This window comes from Egretta garzetta, unplaced genomic scaffold (assembly GCF_000687185.1).
Source record: "Egretta garzetta isolate BGI_Z169 unplaced genomic scaffold, ASM68718v1 scaffold215, whole genome shotgun sequence".
Classification (NCBI taxonomy): domain Eukaryota; kingdom Metazoa; phylum Chordata; class Aves; order Pelecaniformes; family Ardeidae; genus Egretta; species Egretta garzetta.
Window position 1 is genome coordinate 3,003,712 of NW_009259719.1, and position 19,496 is coordinate 3,023,207.

The following is a 19,496-nucleotide window of genomic DNA, read 5'->3' on the forward strand; positions in this document are numbered from 1 at the left end:
CTGCAGGGGCTGGTGCTGCACTTCCCACCAACAGGGCTGTGTTCCCGGACCCTGCTGGGATGAGGGAGCGCCTGGAGAACGTAATGACGTCTCGGTTGTCTTCAGCTGAGATTTATTTCTTTTCATTCCTCCACCGCCACCCGTTTTAATTGATTTCTAGGACACTAATTCAGGAGGTAGCTTTGGCTTTCTGCTCCCCTGTGAGAACCTGTTGCAATGCAGTTGTGAGTTTATGCATCATGTTTCCAGGGGAACCCTACCCTGAATGTTTTGTGATAGCCATACTCAGCCACAAGCAAGACTTAAGCTGCCATAGAAGGACAGTCTTTTAGTGAACCTGAAGCTACTCACACAGTGGTGGGGTTTTTTCTTTCTTTGCCTTCTTTTTTCTGTTTTTCTGTCTTTATACATGGTGATTATCAAACTTTGGTTGTCAAATATCTTTAACCATGCTTACCCAATTACCTGCTCCACATCTTCCTCCCACCCCCAAACTAGGATTCCTATTTCAAACCCATACCTGTCTCTGCTTTTCCTGTTGCACAGCCCAACTACCCACACCTGTGGTCACAACCAAAACGCCCATCTGCTTAGCATATCCATCCCACCAAATTACAAGCCTTTTCACGGGCAATCTGCATCCATAAACCACGATTTAGCCACATCCCCTCAGCCACATTAACACCTTGCTTGCTTCTTTTGTTTGAGTAATCTCAGTTTAGTCTTTGCTCAATTTAGCCTTGCTTCTGAAGTTGCACACCTTGGCATACTGTAAGTGAATATTATCTAGAGAGCTCAGAATTGTTGCAGCTTAAAAGATTAAAGTACTGTAAAGCACCGGCCTGGTATTTACAGAGGCACTCATTCCAGTAGTTCATTTCCAGACAGGCAGTTGAAATTAAATTGTGCCCTACTCTGCCTTAAGTAAATATATAAAACCCTATCACTAGGGTTAGTTGATGGAATATATGTTTATATGCAAAATAGAGTTCTCAAGCAGCGTGTTAAGTTCACCCCAAGACTTTCAATATCACAAAATTATTTCTGAAGAGTCTTCAATTTTACACTGCTTTTACAGTGATCATAGAGTTTCTTAACCTTTCCATGTATGGAATAGAACTTTTAATGACTACTTTGCACACAGACAATATGCTTAATTATTTTTTTCCTTGAAAAAATATGAAAAGAATAATAGGGTGTTGTTTTTATCAAAATATGTTCTTGATAATTTCCTGCACTTCTTCTGTCTCTAACAGTGGGATAGAGTCTAAATAACTTTCTCATCATTTTGCTTTGATGTTATTGTTAAGCTATAAGTCTGTGTGGATGTCATTACGATTGTGTTTCTTTTCCTTTAAAGACTGCCTCTCACTTCTGTAGAATTCTAGGATCTCATATTTGAAAATTTGCTGCAGCTTTATCTTTACAGTAATACCAATTATCAAGGGTGCTTTGGGGCATTTTTTTTTCCTTAGAACTTTAGAGGCCACCCTTGTCCGAATTTGTTCTATGTTATCTAGCATGGGTGGACTTAATGAGGCAGTAATTTTTTCTTTTTTTTAGTGACCAGTCAAGAAAGGAGTAGGTGGTCACCTACTGAAGCCACAGGAACAGCAGTGCTGTCTCAGGCCCCATCAGTACTGGGAACGTGCCTACATCAGGGCCGGCCTGCTGCAGTCAGCCTAGGCGGGGGTGTGTGTGTGTGTGTGTGTGTTAATGGCTGTTTTTCTGGTGTCTTCTGTGCTGTGTACAGCTGCTAGATTAGCACCTAAAGAGATTTGTAATAGAACTTTTATGCAATATGCTAATCTTGAGTTAATAGAACTGTACCATCGTTTTTTACTATTGCAGACTTTGTATGTATACGCTTTCCATTGAACTTTGCCATCTTAGCATATACAGTATTCTTCAGTTTTCTGAAAGCTAAACTTGCATATCTAGGTTGTGGAAATCCCTGAGGCTACCTCATTTTACATCTTATATACATTCAACGTAATACATGCATCTGTTAAACTGCTTTCTGGACAGAATTAATTGTATTCTAGAATCTTGGTTTTCTTATGGTTTTAGATGCCACACTCAGATGGAGTGCCTTCCAATAAAAAGACTTTGAGAACTTTATTTCTTCCCACTGTTTTACCTTCATCAGTCGTATCTGATACGTCACCAATACAGAATAAACTACTGGCATACCGAAGATGCAATGAACAGCAAAAGATGCTTAATCAGTTACTGTGAGTTTCATGTAATTCAAGAAATGTTGAAATTAAAATGAAAGAAACATTACACATTTTACATCTGAGAAATAATAATGGCGTTTGTTAATTTTAGAGGGTTTTGATGTCAGTATTGCAGTGCTGAACACTTTCCATCTAAAATCATTAATAATAGAAGAACATTTGATGGAATCTCTGATGTTTTTTCTTTTACAGCACTTAAAATCTGCTTGAGGTATATATGTTGGGGTGAGTTGTGAGGAGAAAGTGACTTTCACATTTTGAATGTTGTTTATGACAGACTGAAAGCAACCCTTTCTCTTTATGAAAATCTTTTTCAAAGAGAATCGAAGTCTGGATTACTTGCTTGCTTTTGTGTGAATGATCTAAACGTGGGTCTACTTCTAACAGGCTTTGTCACTATCTTAATGCATTTGCTGCTGAGCTTAGTGATCTGTGTCACTGCCAGAGGAGCACGGCTGCAAAGACAATTGGTAATTCACATAAAATTGTCTTTGAAGATTTGTGTTTGCAAAGGAGGAAAGACAATAGGAAAAGGCTGCTTTCAAGGAATTGTTGTAGGTCTAAAAGAGAAATAAGTTCTTTTTTTATTTTATTATTTTGATAAAAATTTATTCCTGAAGTATCAACAATATTTTCATGAATTTACTGAAGAATCCCTAGAGATTATAGATTCATACAATCATAGAATGTTTTGGGTTGGAAGGGACCCCTAGAGGTCATCTAGTCCAACCCCCCTGCAGTGAGCAGGGACACCGCTAACTAGATCAGGTTGCTCAGAGCCCCGTCCAACCTGGTCTTGAATGCTTCCAGGGATGGGGCCTCCACTACCTCTCTGGGCAACCTGTTCCAGTGTTTCACCACCCTCATTGTAAAGAATTTCTTCCTTATATCCAGTCTAAACCTACCCTGCTTCAGTTTAAAACCATTACCCCTTGTCCTGTCACAGCTGTCCCTCCAAAAAGATTTTCCCCATCTTTCCTATAGGCTCCCTTTAAGTACTGAAAGGGCACAATTGGGTCTCCCCGCAGCCTGTCCTCATAGGAGAGGTGCTCCAGCCTTCGGATCATTTTTGTAGCCCTCCTCTGGACCCAATCCAACAGTTCCATGTCCTTCTTGTGCTGAAATTATGTGGGCTAAGGTTGCACTGCTTATAGTAGTATTACATGAAATATATAGCAACTTGCGTTTTCATGTGAAAGATTAAAAAGGTAAGGAAAACTAATGGTATTTGATTGGATTAAAAAGCACAGTAAAAAAAATTGATTTGGCCTTCAGAAGAAGAAATGGAAATTAAAGACCTACATACAGTCTTAATTTAACCCGTTTTAAATATTGTCACTGATATCAATAATTTTATTTTTGTTGGTGTGGGTTTTTTAGTGATTCCCTTTGCTGTGACTAGATTTGGTGATAGTAACCAGTTAATTAATTCCTATACAATTGATGTTCCACTTCAGTGGGTAAATTTTTAAATGGCCAAGTATTACAGGTTATTTTTTTCTCAAAAGATACTTGTATGTATCCCAAATTGCTGGCTTCACTGGAGCTAGAAAGTGGTATAAAACTTAAGTTGCAGGATTGAAGTCTGAGAAGAATTGATCACAGACGGGAATCTGATTTCTGCCAAAGATAAGTGGGGGGGTGCCTTTTTTCTTTTTCTTTTTTTTTTTTTTAGTGATAGCAACAATAGTTAAAGAAACCAGTTAATCTATACAGAAGTTAAAAATAGAGAAAGATGTTTCCTTTCTTTTAATAGTTTAAAGGCTATTATAATACAAATCTAACAAACAAGAAGTCTTTTAGTTTTAGCTCTAGGGAAGTAAATCCTGACCTTTCAATAATACCTGCAGTAGCAGAGTGCAGTTTTTAGAATGTAGGTGTTCAGTATGCTGAAATTGTCAACTAATGTAGCGATAACTTACTGTGCAGGAAGATGACTGCTGACCAGCCATCTGACAGACAGTGAATATTCTGCTGGAACGTTGGTTAAGTTACATTTTTGTACAAAGTGAACTGTCTTTCAAATAAGGTCCCATGAAGTAATGATCTGAGTGTATACTTGAAATTGGCAATCTAACTTCCATTTAGGATTTTTTAGCTGTTATGTTGAGGTAAGGCTGCAATACTCTTTGCAAGATATGTACAGAGCATACCCCAAAAGGATGGACTGAAATGTTTTAATGTGTAAGGTCAGCAGGACATGCCAACATTAAACATTTGAAGTTTTCTGGGTTATTTAGCAATTTATAATCACAGGCAGTAAAAGAGCTGGCTTTAAAATATACAGCTTTAAGAGATATAATCCTAACAGGAGCACTGGGCAATTAGATGAGGTGAATCAAGGCATGTGTATGTGTATATTGTGATTGTGGTCGAGAGAAATGTGTCTCCTTTGTATAACAGAAGACAGAGTACGCAAAGGCAGCTTTCCCTTTTAGTGATCAAAGAGTTGGTAAACATGAAAAACCATGTTGCATCAATTAAAATGATAGTATTATTTTTAATATATTATTTGTAGTTTTTCTGCACTTCTGACTCAATGGTTTTACTTTAGAATTGATCGAGCTTTAAAAGTCTATCGTGTATCCATGGAAGAACAATATCATAGAGATCCTGTACCTCCTATCCCGGAATTGCCTTCCACTGTGAGAAAGTATTTCTTTAATATTTTAACTGTTGCCTGTTTTGTTCTTTGTTATTGGGGTATTTATGCATCTTACTACTTGGCATTTACTTAAAGATGCTTATCTCAATCCTTAGTAATTGATTAATGTTTTTATATGGCCAGGTAGTCCCATTGAAATAGATACCTCTATATCTACAGATTAAAGTCTTTATTTAGGAATAATATTTGTTAAATTTTATATTTCTGATTATTTTTCTATATGTTCTTAATACATTATCATTTTCTGTTCCTTTTTATACAGATGAACAGTGAGCAAAAACAACAAAGAGTGAGTTAAATTCTTCTGCTTTTTTAGAGTAGAAGAGTCAATGGTCTCTATTCAGAGGGGTTGAGTGTGTTACGTGGAATTAATGGTGGTTAAACAGGGGAACCTTTTTCAGTAGTCTTGTTGGGGGAAAATGGAATCAGAAGAAAAATAGGTATCTTTTCTTGTGGTCCAATAGAAAGAAGGTATTTTTCTGTTACAGAAAGTATGTCCATCAGTAATTTAAGTTTTGATCTAAAATTTAGTTAAAGTTCATTACTTAGAAAAAATGCTGACAGGTTTCAGATTGAAGTCATAGATCATACTTTAGCCTGTACAAAAGGTAGTCTTTGACATTGTTCACCTGATTTGAAGAACATGTACAAATCCTGGAATTTGTGTATAGCTTTTAAAAGAAGACTTTCTCTCTGAGAGCCACTTTAAACTCAAATTAGTATTTTTCCTAGCCAATGTTAGCTAAACTCATTCTGAAGACTATAGAGATTCAGATCCCTTTTTGTTTTACAACAAAGCTATTGCTGAAAAGCATAAATACCTATTTCTTTGGAAAAAACCCAAACCTATTTGTGCATCCTTTTTGCCAGATGGATATTTGTCCAAAGAACAATAACAGGAACCTTGAACCAAGGAAAATGCCATACTAAAAAGTACAATATTTTGTATTTAAGCATTGAGACAGGGAGACCATTTTACTGACCACAGAGTAGCTTTTAGTGTACTAGTCAGCGAATGCTGAAAATATTAAGATTATGTCGCCTGCCCTTAAGTATAAGAAGTAGTGAATAAAAAGAGACTTCATTGTCCAGCCTAACACAAAAATATTTACATAGCCAGTTATTAGACTTCTGACAATATTGTTCTTTCAGACAAACTATCTCTTTATGAAGAAGTGTGTGCAGAGTAATCCGGTGGTTCCCATTCAGCAGCAGTGGCTAACATCCATGCTTACATTGGTGCCACAGTCACTTATGGAAGGCAAAGATAGAGAGCTGTTAGCTGAAAAGCTTTTAGGGGAGGTAATAAGGGATTATGAAATCAGCATGAGAAGATGTATGGGTAAGTACCAGAAACTACACCATACTGATATTAATATATTAATGTGTGTGTGTATATATATATATAAAAAATAAGCTGTTCCATGTTCTCCCACTGAAAATATTTTTTTGTGGATTGTTCTTTCAGCCAGGCATGATCTTTGTAATTAACCACTGATTTCTCTTTTTCTGCCTCATCAAGCATGTATTGGCCGTAAAGTGTAAGGCAAAACTTGCTGATTTTATTTGCAATAGTAAAAAGTTAACCCGCCAAAATTCAAGCAAAGACAAAGGTAGCTGTAGACTTCATGAGAACAAGGGTGATGGCTGATGACCTTATTTCATTAAGTCTTTAACCTGTTTAGTTAATTTGATGCAAGAAAGTATCATTGTTTTCTACTAAAGAAAGTAGAAACTTTTTATACAGTAGTAATTCTTTTTCTTCCCTCTTCATGAACAGCAGCTTTTTTTAAGCTGTTCATCCAAAAGTACATCCATAAGTTTTCTGATACTGCTTTTTATGCATGATGAAGCTCTCAATAAAAACCTGCAAAGATAATTAGCTGTTTTCAGATATCACTCATACAACTCATTTCCATTTTTAAGCTTTGAGAGTCATGAACTGGAATTTTGAAAGTGTATTCCCTTTTAATCCTGTATTCACATCTTTTTTATTTACATTTACAGTATTTAAAATTGAGCCAAATTATGTCAATATTTTGGTGGATGGCTGATCTTTTTAAAAATGCGGATTAAAAAATACACAATTTGACATGGGACTAACTTCTTCATAATGTCATCAGTGGGATAAGTGTAGTATCGCACTATAATTATATTAAACAAAATTGCCGTAAATACTTAATCATAGACTATCTCAAGTTGGAAGACACCATAAGGATCACCAGGTCCAACTCCCTGCTCCTCACAGGACTATCTAGAACTAAACCATATAACTAAGAGCATCATCCAGATGCTCCTTGAACTCTGACAGGCTCGGTGCTGTGACCACTTCCCTGGGGAGCCCGTTCCAATGACCAACCATCCTCTCAGTGAAGAAATTACTGAAGAAAGTACTTAATTATTTAAACACTAATCTACCTGAAAACCTTCATGAATAGGGGACAGACTGGAATTAAGCTACCTGAATCTGTATAGATATTTAGCAGAAGCCGTGATTTTGAGTTACCTTTGGGACAGTGTGTTTTGAAGATTTGGATGATACAGTTACCTTTGCATCCTACTATGTGCTTGGTTCAACCTAGAGAAAGATGGAGGAAGTACAGTGCCTATTGAATATGGCTTAATTTTCTTCTAATGTTCATAGATTTATTTTATTTTTCCTAGTGCGAAGCATTCTTATTAAACCAGACATAAAAGGACTTGAAGATGAAGAGGAGGCACCTTTGCCTTTATCACCTCTGTGAGTGGATTAAGTTAGCAGATAACTCACTGGCAAAAACCACAGTTGCACAAGTGAAATTCTAGTTGAGCTGCATGAACAGAGTTATAGCACAATATTAATTCTGGAGTCCCTTAACAAGACATATTTTTTCTCTCTGTAGAGGATCTTCAAATGTAAGAACATCTTGTATCTGAATGCTTTGCAAAGTTTTAGCACTGGCAGTGTTTTATTACTGTTGTTATGGTTACAGGGAGTAGCACTAGTGACTGCAAATGAGACTTCTGGCTCTGAGAACCCAGGCAGTAAAGTCATTGCAGCCACCTCTGGAATGAAGTGTGTGTGTGTGTAGGGGACGGTTTACTGGCAGACAACAGGGTTGTACAGTACTTTAACATGCTAAAACTGCATCTAATGCCACAGTTTCCTATTACTTTGGTGTTATGAGGTGAAACCTTGAGATGGAAGGAAAGGCTATTGTGTCCAAAATAGAAGAGGAATTCAGGTAGACAGGATATAATTATCTGAATTGCACAATCTGCTGAAGCGTCACAATGTGTGCCATCTAAATATTGATGATAAATACTTCCTGTTAGCAGCTAGTGAAATTAGAAGTTTACATTGAAAGAGCTTCAGGAAAAGCAGGTAATCTGAAAATACGCTGGAGTATAAAATATGGTTGATCAGACAGAGTATCTTTATGGCTTCCACTGCATCATATTGAGGGTATGTGTATGGCATTTAAGTAACTATTCATGTTAGGGAATAAGCTTTTTAATACTGCTTTTTATATGTAAGAATGTTTTATTCAAGTATTGCTTGAGCTTGTTTGTTTGGGTTTTGTTTTGTTGTGGGTTTTTTTCAGAGGCCTGGACTTTTCTAGGCCGTGGCATAACAGTTTTATCCAAGCCAAAAATCAAATCCTTTCCAACTTGCACGTTCTCCACCCCACAATGAAAACTCTACTGGATTTTGGTTATGCAGCTTTCTCTACCTTTCTTATAGTGGATTTCTCAAGTTTCAGGTAAAGTCTATTTTGGTGAATTATTAACCCATATAGGGTTTTTGAAGCTGGTAAACAAGAGCTTATTCAGTTCTGTTATTTATTATATATTTTATTATAATAAATATAAATTATATAAATTAAATATACGCTGTATTATACTTTATATAATAAATTTCTTCAATATGTCATTTAATGTTCTTTGAGTAGGTTACTTTGTGCTATGACACATTTAACTTCTGTTACGTATAAATATTTTATTGGTGCTTAAATTGCTGGTGGTATCAGCCCTTTTGATTTATGTTTTGCCTTTAATTCTGTAAAGGTCTCCTAATTATTTATTCAGTCTTAATGCCATGATCCCCATAAAAGTCTGGTTGAAGTAGCATTTGAAAAATTGACTTCTGGTAGTATTACTATCTGTAGGGATTTCTAGGCTAACTGTAAAGATCAGATTTCTTGCTGGTTTCATCAGCTGAATTTTATTTTAATCTTGGAACCTTTCATTTTCATAATCTTTAAAAAAGATAATTTTCAATATCTTTTTCCTCATTATTTTTCTGGTAACTGTTCTTTATTCCCTGGGTTTGAGGTATTTTTTTTTCCTCATTTAATTTTACAGAAGTGATGCTTAGGTTACCACTGTGCTTTCTGTTAAAAAGAATGGGTTTGTAATACAGGATAGATTACTGTTACTTTACTTCATGGGGTTTTAAATTTTTTATTTTTTTTTTTATAAAATTGCCTGTAACTTTCTTTTTTAGATTGAAAGGGCCAATTGACTGTGAATCTTTAAAGACTGATGTTTCTCTAAGCTGTTCTAAAGCAGAAGAGAAGATACTGAATATGTGGTATCAAAGAGTTATTGGTCTCTTTACTCAGAAGCAGTCATTGAATGGTGTAAAGCTGGATCAGGTTGACTCTTTTTATAACTGTGTGGCTACGCTTATGTCTAATCAGGTAAAAATCTTTCCGTGTTAAGCTTACTGTGAAATTTAGGTAATTTTAATGAGTCAGCATGTTATATGATATGGAGCCTGTTTAATTAATCATTGTTAGTCATCTGTTGCATATAACCCAGTAAATATTCGAAGTGTTAAATATTTTTAACTTCCCTCATTTAAAATAAATACGTGGTCTTGTCTACTTCTAGTTTTTTAGATCCAGAAAATGTATTCATTCTACCAATTAGAATATAATTAGCTTAAAGAAGGAAATATCTCAGTGTTCTCAGGGACCCTTCCTATCACCAATCTTGGCATTACAATTACATGTCATATTAGCAAAATGAACAAAACCTGATCTCCCTCCCTTGAAAGCAAACATACCTACACAAACAGACTGAAAGTCCAGCTCTGCCAATGTGTATGCAAGTGGCTAGAGTTCTGCAAAATTTTCAAATACAATTTTTTTTCTGTGGTAGTTATATGAAGTGTTTCTCAGTTAATTTTTTTTGTTAGCATTTTCCAATTGTTTTATTTCCTAATAATAATAAAACAAGAACATTCAAATGAAATCACTGATTTCAGACTGAGACAATTGTATTTCGAAGTTCTTAGTTTACTGAAAATGAAAAACCCTTTAACTTCCAGTTAACTTAAAGCATCTGTTGTTTACATTGTTTTATTTAGGAATATAATAATCAGTGGGTATATATATGTTGAGCAGTTTGAGAAGGCAGTCATATTTAGGGTTATACCTGTATTTACTTTGTAGAAAAATAATGGAAAAATAGTCTAACCAAATCATTGTCATATAAAAAAAAGTCAGAGGAAAATGCATTCCAGATATTTAATTAATACTTAAAGTATGTATTAGTAGTAGACGTACTTTTGTAGCAAAAATAAATGCATGGGCTTTACTGAAATGTTGGTTTACTTGTTCATTAGTTTACATCCTTTAAGGATTGGGACTAATGCCCACTGAAGTCATTAGAAAAATTCCCACTACTTCAGATATCCATGAATCAGGCCAAAAGTACTAAAATGAATGGAAATTCTGGCTTAGTGAATGATGGGAAAGTGGAATGGGGCTTTCTGTTCTTTCAACTAATAGGTGATCTATGTTATTACCTAGCTGAAAGATTTATTAAGAAGAACGGTTGAAGCTTTTGTGAAACATTTTGACCCTGAAGACAGAAATTGTCTACCTTTATTTAAGATGGAATTGACTCTTGATGAAAAGAAAATGGAGTTTTATCCAAGCTTGCAAGACCTAGAAGAAGCAATTCTGTTTGTAGTAAATCGTATAGGACAGACTCTCCAGGTGTGCTTTTATCTTTATTTAATTGTGTAACTGCTAAGTTGCTCTGTACATGAAAATACTAGTAATTTAGGACTCTGACTACCATGGTAATGGGAAGCAGAATGCAGCTCAAGGTATTTATTTCCCATGAGCATTCTGCAGGTCACATCATGAATCTTGATGCCCAGTGGAACTCCAGGCTCTGAAAATAATTTTATTATTCTTTGTTCATAAAAAATTGTTACACCTGCTACTGATTTGTTTTAGTCTGCTATTTTAATCTGCAGATCTGTGTGTATGTCTACAAATGTCTGCTTGTTCATTAAATAGAAGTCAGGCTGAAAACCTGCCCATGAAAATTAGGTAGAAGATGATAACCTTTTTGTTTTCTTTGCTATGTTTAGAAAACCTGAGAGTGCTTTAAGTATAAGTAACCACATGTTCTAATTTATTTATGTATTTTTAACATTGAAAATCAAGTAGTTTTTCAGTGTATACTTTCTGTGAACTAACATTTTGCATAGAAATGTAATTAGCACCTTAATTAAATGTGTGATGATTTACAATAAGCTTGCATTAAAATGCTCAGAGACAGACAAAGAAAATTAGAGTTAATATTCCCCTTCTTTCTAAGAAAAAGAAAAGCCTCAAATCCCTAACAACTACTATATACAATATCTAAAGATTTATGTCCTAAGACCCAGTCTGTGACTCCAGGGAAGACAGCCTTTCTGGGGGCTTTAGATGTATCCCTGTGGATGTAGTACTGGCCTTTAATCATGCAATCATTTATGTTGGAAAAGGCCTTTAAATCATCAAGTCCAACCATTAACCTAGCACTGCCTAGTCCAACACCAAGCCATGTCCCTGAGCACCACATCTACATGTCTTTTAAATACCACCAGGGTAATCATACATGATGGTACTTTCAGAGAAGCATTTTGGGTTCAGTTTTGTGTGTTTGCACATAGGATAGAATTTAGTTTTATGTAAGATTGGAAAGTTATTTTTTGTCCATTTTATATGTTTCCTGTTAAACTTTCTGAATCAGGAAGAGTCATTCTAGGTGTGTATGAAGCACCTGGCCTTGGTGATGATTACGGTGTCATACTTTTCTGATACAGTATCTCCTGCAGATTGCAACTTACTTTTAAAATATATGTATCCTGACATTGTTTTTTTAAGTTTAAATAATCAGAACTTGCACTTCTAATAGAACATCCAGACAGTACGTTCTTGGCTAATGGGAGGTACTGCAACTCTGGACACTGAGCTTCCTAATCACGTCATAGTATGGGCCACATCTACACTGCAAAAATCTATCAGAGACAACTTAGAAGGTCCAAAGAAATATTTTGAAAACTATGGTGAGTGATAGAAGAGTGTTTAAATAAGTGTGTTACTACTTTGAAGTAAGTAACTCACTGTAAAGTGTATGCATTATAATAATATTAATATAATATTATTGAATTGTAGTTGAAAAGTATGGCTGGCTTGTAGATGGAACTGCACAGGCACAGATAGAAAGATTTGAAGCAGAACACCACAGTTTTGATGAATATACTGCAGTAAGTTTTAATTCTACATTTTATATATAATTTTTACTATACATACAGCGATAATAAAAAGGGAACAGAGGATAATGGGTGCTTAGCCTTTAGCTAAAAATTATATTGACTGCCTAAAAATCTACAAGATAAGTGGGGTTTTTTTCACTAGAAGTCTGCGGTAAATAGAAAAAAATATTATTTATTTTCTTCAATGTGAAATACTTATTCATGTAGCCAAGTATTTCAATAACAGCTTTGAGGTGTAAAATCTAATGTTTTTCTGAAGTTCATAGATGAATTCTTCACCCTTAAGAAGGAAATCTTGAGTTTACCAGCGGTGGCTCATTTCCCTATGATCTGTTTGAATTGTGAGGACTTAAAGCAAGGTTTGGCTAGCAACACAAACACCTTTGCAAAAATGCTAATGGACAGAATAGTTGCGAATTACAGAGAGGAAAATGAAAAGTAAGTAGAATTTTCTGCTTGTGAATTGTATATGTGTTAAATGCATAGTAGAAATGCGTAGAAGAAATGCAAATATACCATACTCCTGTTCCATGAAGACTCTTGGCTAACTAGTGATCTCATGCAAGTTGCACCAGCTGATGTATTCTTTTCGTCTGCTTTAGACTCAAAAACTAGTAGGGGAACTTACTAATAGACATAGATAACAGAGGAACTAAAAAATTAAAGGGCTTCATTACTCCTCTGGCTTTCAAAGTAGTACTGCACTGTCAAAGGAAAGACTAGTTAGATTCTCTTATTACATGACAGATACCTCTAGGTTTTCATAGATAATTACAGATAAGAACACTGATCAATTCTAAAGGTTAATTTGCAGGTATGGATTACATCATGATTGAGGTCATATTAAATTGTTTGGATAAAATGAACACTTATAGTCAAGTTTTACAGTGATTCCGCATTACCAAAATGACAAAATATTTACTAGGAAAGTGTTTGTGTGTATGCTAATGATACTGTACTTAAGTTCATGTACTTACCAGAAGTAATTGAAGCATTTATTGCAGAAGAATACCCCAAAATCCAAACAAATCAATCATTGCAAGTTAATAAACAGTATTTTTCTAGACTGACTTGGTTGTATTCCCTATTTAGTTTCATAAAGTAATGGAGTATTTTCAGGGGTAATATTTAAAGAGTGATTTGAACTTTTAATTCCATTAAGGCTGAGCTTGAAGTGAGTCAAACCAAAATCTTAAAATGTTGATATTTTATGTTAAATAAATTTATAGGATATGCAGGGAATTTGAAGCAATTAAGGAATGTGCATTAAAAGTTCCTGAGACAACTGAGGAAATGGTGGAAACAATAGCTTACATAAAGAAGGTCAAAACCAAAGGTATTCAGGACCTGTTGTTAAGGATCAAGGTAAATGACTATCCTTTAATTCTTAATCTTTTACCAAACATGCAGTCCTATACAAATACAGAGTTCATTCTGGACTGCAGGGACTTCTGTCTGATCATTCTGCATGTATGAATAAACTGTACCCTCAGCGTTACTTCAGAGGGAAGTGGGAAGTCCAGCTCATTCTTTGCCATATGCCTGCCTTTCTTATTCCCCATTCCCATGTGTTCTGCATGTCAGTGAAGAAATGCAGCTTTTAATAAATCATAGCAGACTGTAAGACACTCAGTTTATTGTTTGTACCTAGAAACTTACTTCAGGGCTGCTTAAAAAGCTATTTGTGAAAATGTAACACACAAGTGTAAAGAGAATTTTATGTATAAAAGCAGTCATGACTTTGAACACACAAGAAGCAATGTACTATTTGAGCAGAATATAGATGATGTTGCATTAGCAGTAGTACTTTGTTTGTGCTCAGAGAACAAAATTGAAAAATTGTGTGAGGTGTGGGTCAGCCAAAACCATTACTGGATAAGAAGGTCTTTGGTATATGTTATAATGATATGTATCAGATTTTCTGTTATGGTAATAGGTCTCTAAATACAACACAGTTTATTCTGCAGAATTTATTATTTGTATATTTTTAAATAATATTAGGATTTTTGCATGTAGATTTACAGGCCACAGGAGTCATATTTAGAGAAATAAGCTCATGAACAGGGCAGGGATTTGAATAACTTTGAATATGTATTTTGAATATTAATATTCAATTGGCTGAAATAGCTCTGAATTCTGAAAAGTCTATGAAATGTAGAATTCTGTTTTATCTTTGTAGATAATATTGTCCTACCCTTTATTTTAAACAGACCTATGATAACTAAAGTTTTGTGAAATTGCTTTTCATAGGAGTGCTGTCGGCAAATGAATTACTTCTTAGATGTTTTTTTGTTTCCTCCTGAAGACATTGCACTGAATGCAACAGTTCTACTATGGCCAAAGAAGATTAACCCTATTTTTGATGAGCATGATGACGTAAGAGCATTTTGTTAGTTTATGGTGTATTTTGGCTTGTTAGACTTTTCACTTTAGCCTGCTGAGGAAATAAATAGTTCAAGTAAATGTATCTACATGTATAACATGAACCATGCTAATTTAGACATGCATAAATAACATTTTCAGATTTTTATATCAACAGAGTGCTCTTTGTGGAATAATTTTTAAATTGTCACTGTAACTTAAAACAAGTTTTTAAACTTAAAACAAGTAACTTAAAGCAAGTCTTATTACCTTAATTTGTTTGTGGTCAGTACTAGGTAATTCATAGGAAGGTGAAGATTCACTACACTGCAGTTGACTAGTACTGAAAATGTCACTGCCAGGCCCTTAATAAGAGCTAGTGCTCTGGACATGAAGTCATTTAGTTAAAATGATATTTTGCTCTGTCAGTAAAAGAACTGTGGGAATTGTGGATTTAGGTCCCAATCATTAATAGAAAATACGCAACATCTAATTTTCTCTGTGTGACTGTAGATTACTTTCTTCCACTTGTCTATATTCATCTTGCTAGCTTTTTTTCTCTCTGGCTATGATACAGTAAGTCAAGCCTTTTGGTGATCTCTTGCCTCTCTATAGCGATTTAGCATAGATTTAATAATTTCTTCTAAAAATTTTTAACAATTAACATTTTTTAAAATAAAAAATATCTCTTAAATATCACAAATGAGGATTTCTCTTTCACTAAGTCTTATTTGGATACTAAGGAATATGTCCAAGGGTAGTAAATATGTGTCTGACTTGAAACATACCCAGCTTGGGAGACTGCTATGTCTGTAAAATATTTTGTTTGCATGTTATCATTCTTCGCATGTTATCATTCTTTTAATTCTGAAAAATTAATGAGTGAAATTAATTTTCTATTTGTACATGGAGAACGTGTATCTGACTTAATGAGAGTCCCTCAGGAGTATCTTTCTCTGTAGTTGACTGTCTGGCAACTTGCATTGTTCTGGAGCTTGAGGACAAGAGTAGTTTTGCACCAAATTTTTATGAGTCTGCATATTTGCATTTTATACTTTCAGATACGAGTCCGTTCTTGTTCTAATGCACTAGGAAAAGACTGGTTCCTCCTTTGGAGAAGCTCTATTTGTTGGCTTCACAATTTTTGCATGGCAGTAGGTGTCCTTGCCTCGAGGGATTTCCTCTGCCTTGGTTGATTTCTTGTTTGGTACTTTAAAGATAATCCCTCTGTGTGCAGGCCCTATGCATTAGAGTGGTTTTATGTTCTAGAATTTCTGCCTTTTATAGCAGTAGATACATGTGGGATAGCATTGGCTTTCAGCAGCTGTAGATGTCCCTTCTTTTGGCAATAAAACATTGAATCCTAAAAATGAGAATCTCTCTATTTTTTTTCTCTGTAATACTTTCCTATCTTTTGTCTGATTGCTGAAGGACGCCTTTAACTGCTATGATTATTGAGATAAGGGTTTCATGTTAACATACAGAGGTTGCACACACTTAAATGGAACATACAGAAAGCAACTCCTGAAGATATTTCAATTATTGTAAGGATAATAACCTATCTGTATTGTTTATTTTCTGCCTGTTTGTGCTATATGTTTAACTCAGATGGTACTATGTATGTTAATCATTGAAAGGACTTACAGCCACTTTTCCGTTGCTTTTTTTACCATTAAAAAAAATTATTGTTTTGTAGCTGATTGAACAGTCTAAGCGTAAAGGAGAGCAAGAACTAATACATAAATGTGAGAAACTGATGGTGGAATTAGACAAGCTGACACGTTCTGTGACAGAGTTTGAAGAATACTCAGAACTGGATTGCATGCAACAGGTTTGATTGACATTTAGTATAAAATGGGTAGAAACAGTTTGTATATTCAATACACAGGGATCATGGAAGAAACTTTGAATTAAAAGTAATCAGTTATTTTAACAAATGTGAAGTAAAATGTTTGTTATCGTCTTTCCACAATGAGAAAACTCATAAAATGCCCCCTGTCTGTCCCCATCCCCTCCTCCCCCCTTTTTGTATTGCATTGGCAAAAACATTTGACTTAGTTTACTATAAAGTAGTGCTTAAATTAGCTGAAAGATAATCCCAGCAAGGGCTGAGATATTGCAGATGTATAAAGTTAATGATTTTTTTTCTCTTACTTTAAAGAGCGTGTCTTGCTCTTTAATTGGAGGATATCAGAATTATGCTTAGTAATTTTGTTTTTTTTAAGAAAAACCCAAAACACTTCAAAGCACAAAACAGAAATCCTAAGGTAATAAATCCCAGTTGCCCTTATGATACGTCAGGTACATGAACATGTGTATGCCTGCAGCCTGGAACAGTGAATTTTAAAGCTCAAACATTTTAAAAATGGTTTTATACTCTTGAATTCAGTAATGATAAACCAACTTTATTTTCCTTAGTGTTAATCTGGGTTCTTAACAGTTTATCCATTCAAGGATAAGAAGATGAGGTTTTAACTCATGTTTTCTAAAATAAATACAAAGGCTTATTATATTTTGATATCTTATTTTGATAGCTGTTCAGAGCATAATGTAGTTATTTCTCAAGACATACAATTATTTTATTTCAGTATGTGGCTGACCTGAGGACATTACAGAAATGCATACAGGAAGCTGACGAAACAGTAGCTCATATTAATAAAGAAGAAACTCTGCTCGAATGGAAACTGAGTGAATTCCCACTCCTCAACAACTTAAAAGTTGAGATTGAACCGTACCAGAAACTCTTTCATCTTATATTGAAATGGCAACGAACAGAAAAAAGGTAATTCAGCTCCTGAAACTAAATGAGGGAGGGCTCATGCTGGTTTTGTTCATGTCAAATGTAGAATATGGATTTGTTTTCTTATAAACATGTATTTGCCACATAGATGTGCTCAAATGACTACATTGCTATCTGGTGGCTAGATCCTATCACGAAAACGAAGTATGTCTGAGTCTAAATTAAGTGAGGGTTTTTTTTACCGGTTCCTGCACTCTTTAGAAGTTATAACGTGATATGGCTAGAAAGTATGGATTTTTTTGAAAATACAAAGGCCTAGTATATTTTGATGTCATATGTTGATCTCTGTCCAGAGCTTAACTTAAATATTTCTCAATCCATGCGGTTAGTTTTTTTCAGTATGTGACGTGAGAGAATTACAGAAATATGCAGAAGAGTGTGATCAAGCCACCTTTAGTTGTGCGTTAGAATTTTGCATAGAATGACAGTAACTGGAAACAAGAGCTTTGCTCTAATTAAAATAACTATTAATCTACATCTTGTTTGTGTTGCAAAACAAAGTGTTAATTATTTGTGGATTAATTGTTTGTTATTCTGTTTACTAACTTTTTGGTTTTTCTCAGATGGATGGATGGTAACTTTTTGGAACTAAATGGGGAAAGCATGGAGGCTGAGGTTGATGAGTTTTTTAGAGAGATATACAAAGCGTCAAGACTGTTCCAACAAAAGCAGAAGAAAATTCAACAGGAGTGGAAAAAGACATCACAACATAGAACTGTAGAAGAGAAGACGGAAGAAGAAACAAAGGCAAATCCAACTCTTACAATGTGTTCTTCAGTTCTGGAGCAGATTAAAGACTTTAAGGTAAGACAAGATGAGGGATATTAATATTTGATGCTGAGGGACAAACACTAAATTCAGCACTCAGTATTAAGTGGATGATGCGGCATCAGACACTCCTATTACAGAGCGAGCGAGCTCTGAATCACCATTTCCAGATTGTACTGTCCCATTGATTTTAATAAAATTGGATTTTTTACAACTATCTTTGTAGTTTTAGGAATGTGAATTGTTAAAGAGTAGACACATACAAGAGAAAAATAATTTTTGGATGCAGAGAAACATTTAAGGACGTAGTTGGGAATTTTGAAATGGGACTGTATGTTATGTTAATGGAAGCAGAATTTAACATAACATAGCTGAAAAATTGTTCTTTTTTCTGCTAAGACTGTGCTTAATAGTTTTATATTTCTTCTGCAGTAATTTACTACAATTATTTAGAAATGGAATGGATAACTGAATGGATCCACCTGCACTTTTCAGAAAAGATTTTCATGTTATCAGCTACTGCAGCAGAATTTTAAATGCATTTCAAAGATGGTTAAAAAGTTAAGAAATAATGCACATCACACTTCTTACCTTAAAAATGTTTTTCCTCAATTAGGAGAATATTCCCACTGTGACTATCTTTTGTAACCCCGGCATGAGAACTCGTCATTGGCAGCAGATGTCAAATATAGTAGGATATGATTTAACACCAGACTCTGGAACCACCCTCAGAAAAGTTTTAAAGCAGAATCTAGCCCCTTATATGGAAGAGTTTGAAGCTATAAGTGTAGGTGCAAGCAAGGTAAGCATAGAGATTTGATAGTGACAAATATAACATCAGGTCTCTTAGTGATGGCTTTTATGGCTTACTGAAATTTTTTGCCTTTGTCCTTATGCCACAAAAGAGATTTGGTGAGACTTTGGCCCATTAGGTGACAACAGTGCATGTGTAAACATTTGTATCTCATGTTACATCATTAGTATTTCCCGAGTGTATTGCTTTCTGTGCAACAGAAAAATTATATACTAAGAAAAATAATAACAAGAAGTTAATTTATGCTGTTAGGGCAAAATAGCTTATTCAGCTGGATAAGTTTATATACTGAATTAATGAGATGG

The 19,496-nt window shown here is 34.8% G+C and overlaps 1 protein-coding gene across 15 annotated transcripts in view; it reads left to right on the forward strand.

Annotated features, from left to right (window-relative positions):
- Window positions 1-19,496, forward strand: part of DNAH12 (dynein axonemal heavy chain 12) — a 75,293-nt gene that overhangs the window by 965 nt on the left and 54,832 nt on the right. For 12 of the 15 annotated variants that reach the window (XR_004842070.1, XR_004842071.1, XM_035894777.1 and 9 more), the window contains exons 2-18: window positions 2,071-2,234; window positions 4,795-4,885; window positions 5,168-5,194; window positions 6,058-6,247; window positions 7,570-7,645; window positions 8,490-8,648; window positions 9,392-9,587; window positions 10,704-10,892; window positions 12,088-12,238; window positions 12,348-12,439; window positions 12,708-12,886; window positions 13,678-13,813; window positions 14,699-14,824; window positions 16,506-16,640; window positions 17,398-17,591; window positions 18,173-18,413; window positions 18,994-19,179. Coding sequence is in view for 13 of the 15 variants with exons in the window: in XM_035894777.1 (XP_035750670.1) it covers window positions 2,071-2,234; window positions 4,795-4,885; window positions 5,168-5,194; window positions 6,058-6,247; window positions 7,570-7,645; window positions 8,490-8,648; window positions 9,392-9,587; window positions 10,704-10,892; window positions 12,088-12,238; window positions 12,348-12,439; window positions 12,708-12,886; window positions 13,678-13,813; window positions 14,699-14,824; window positions 16,506-16,640; window positions 17,398-17,591; window positions 18,173-18,413; window positions 18,994-19,179 (2,532 nt within the window). In the remaining 2 variants the exon portion in view is untranslated. Of the gene's footprint in view, window positions 1-2,070; window positions 2,235-4,794; window positions 4,886-5,167; window positions 5,195-6,057; window positions 6,248-7,569; window positions 7,646-8,489; window positions 8,649-9,391; window positions 9,588-10,703; window positions 10,893-12,087; window positions 12,239-12,347; window positions 12,440-12,707; window positions 12,887-13,677; window positions 13,814-14,698; window positions 14,825-16,505; window positions 16,641-17,397; window positions 17,592-18,172; window positions 18,414-18,993; window positions 19,180-19,496 lie in introns of those variants that run through there. The other 3 variants (XM_035894779.1, XM_035894781.1, XM_035894782.1) reach the window with 3 other exon arrangements.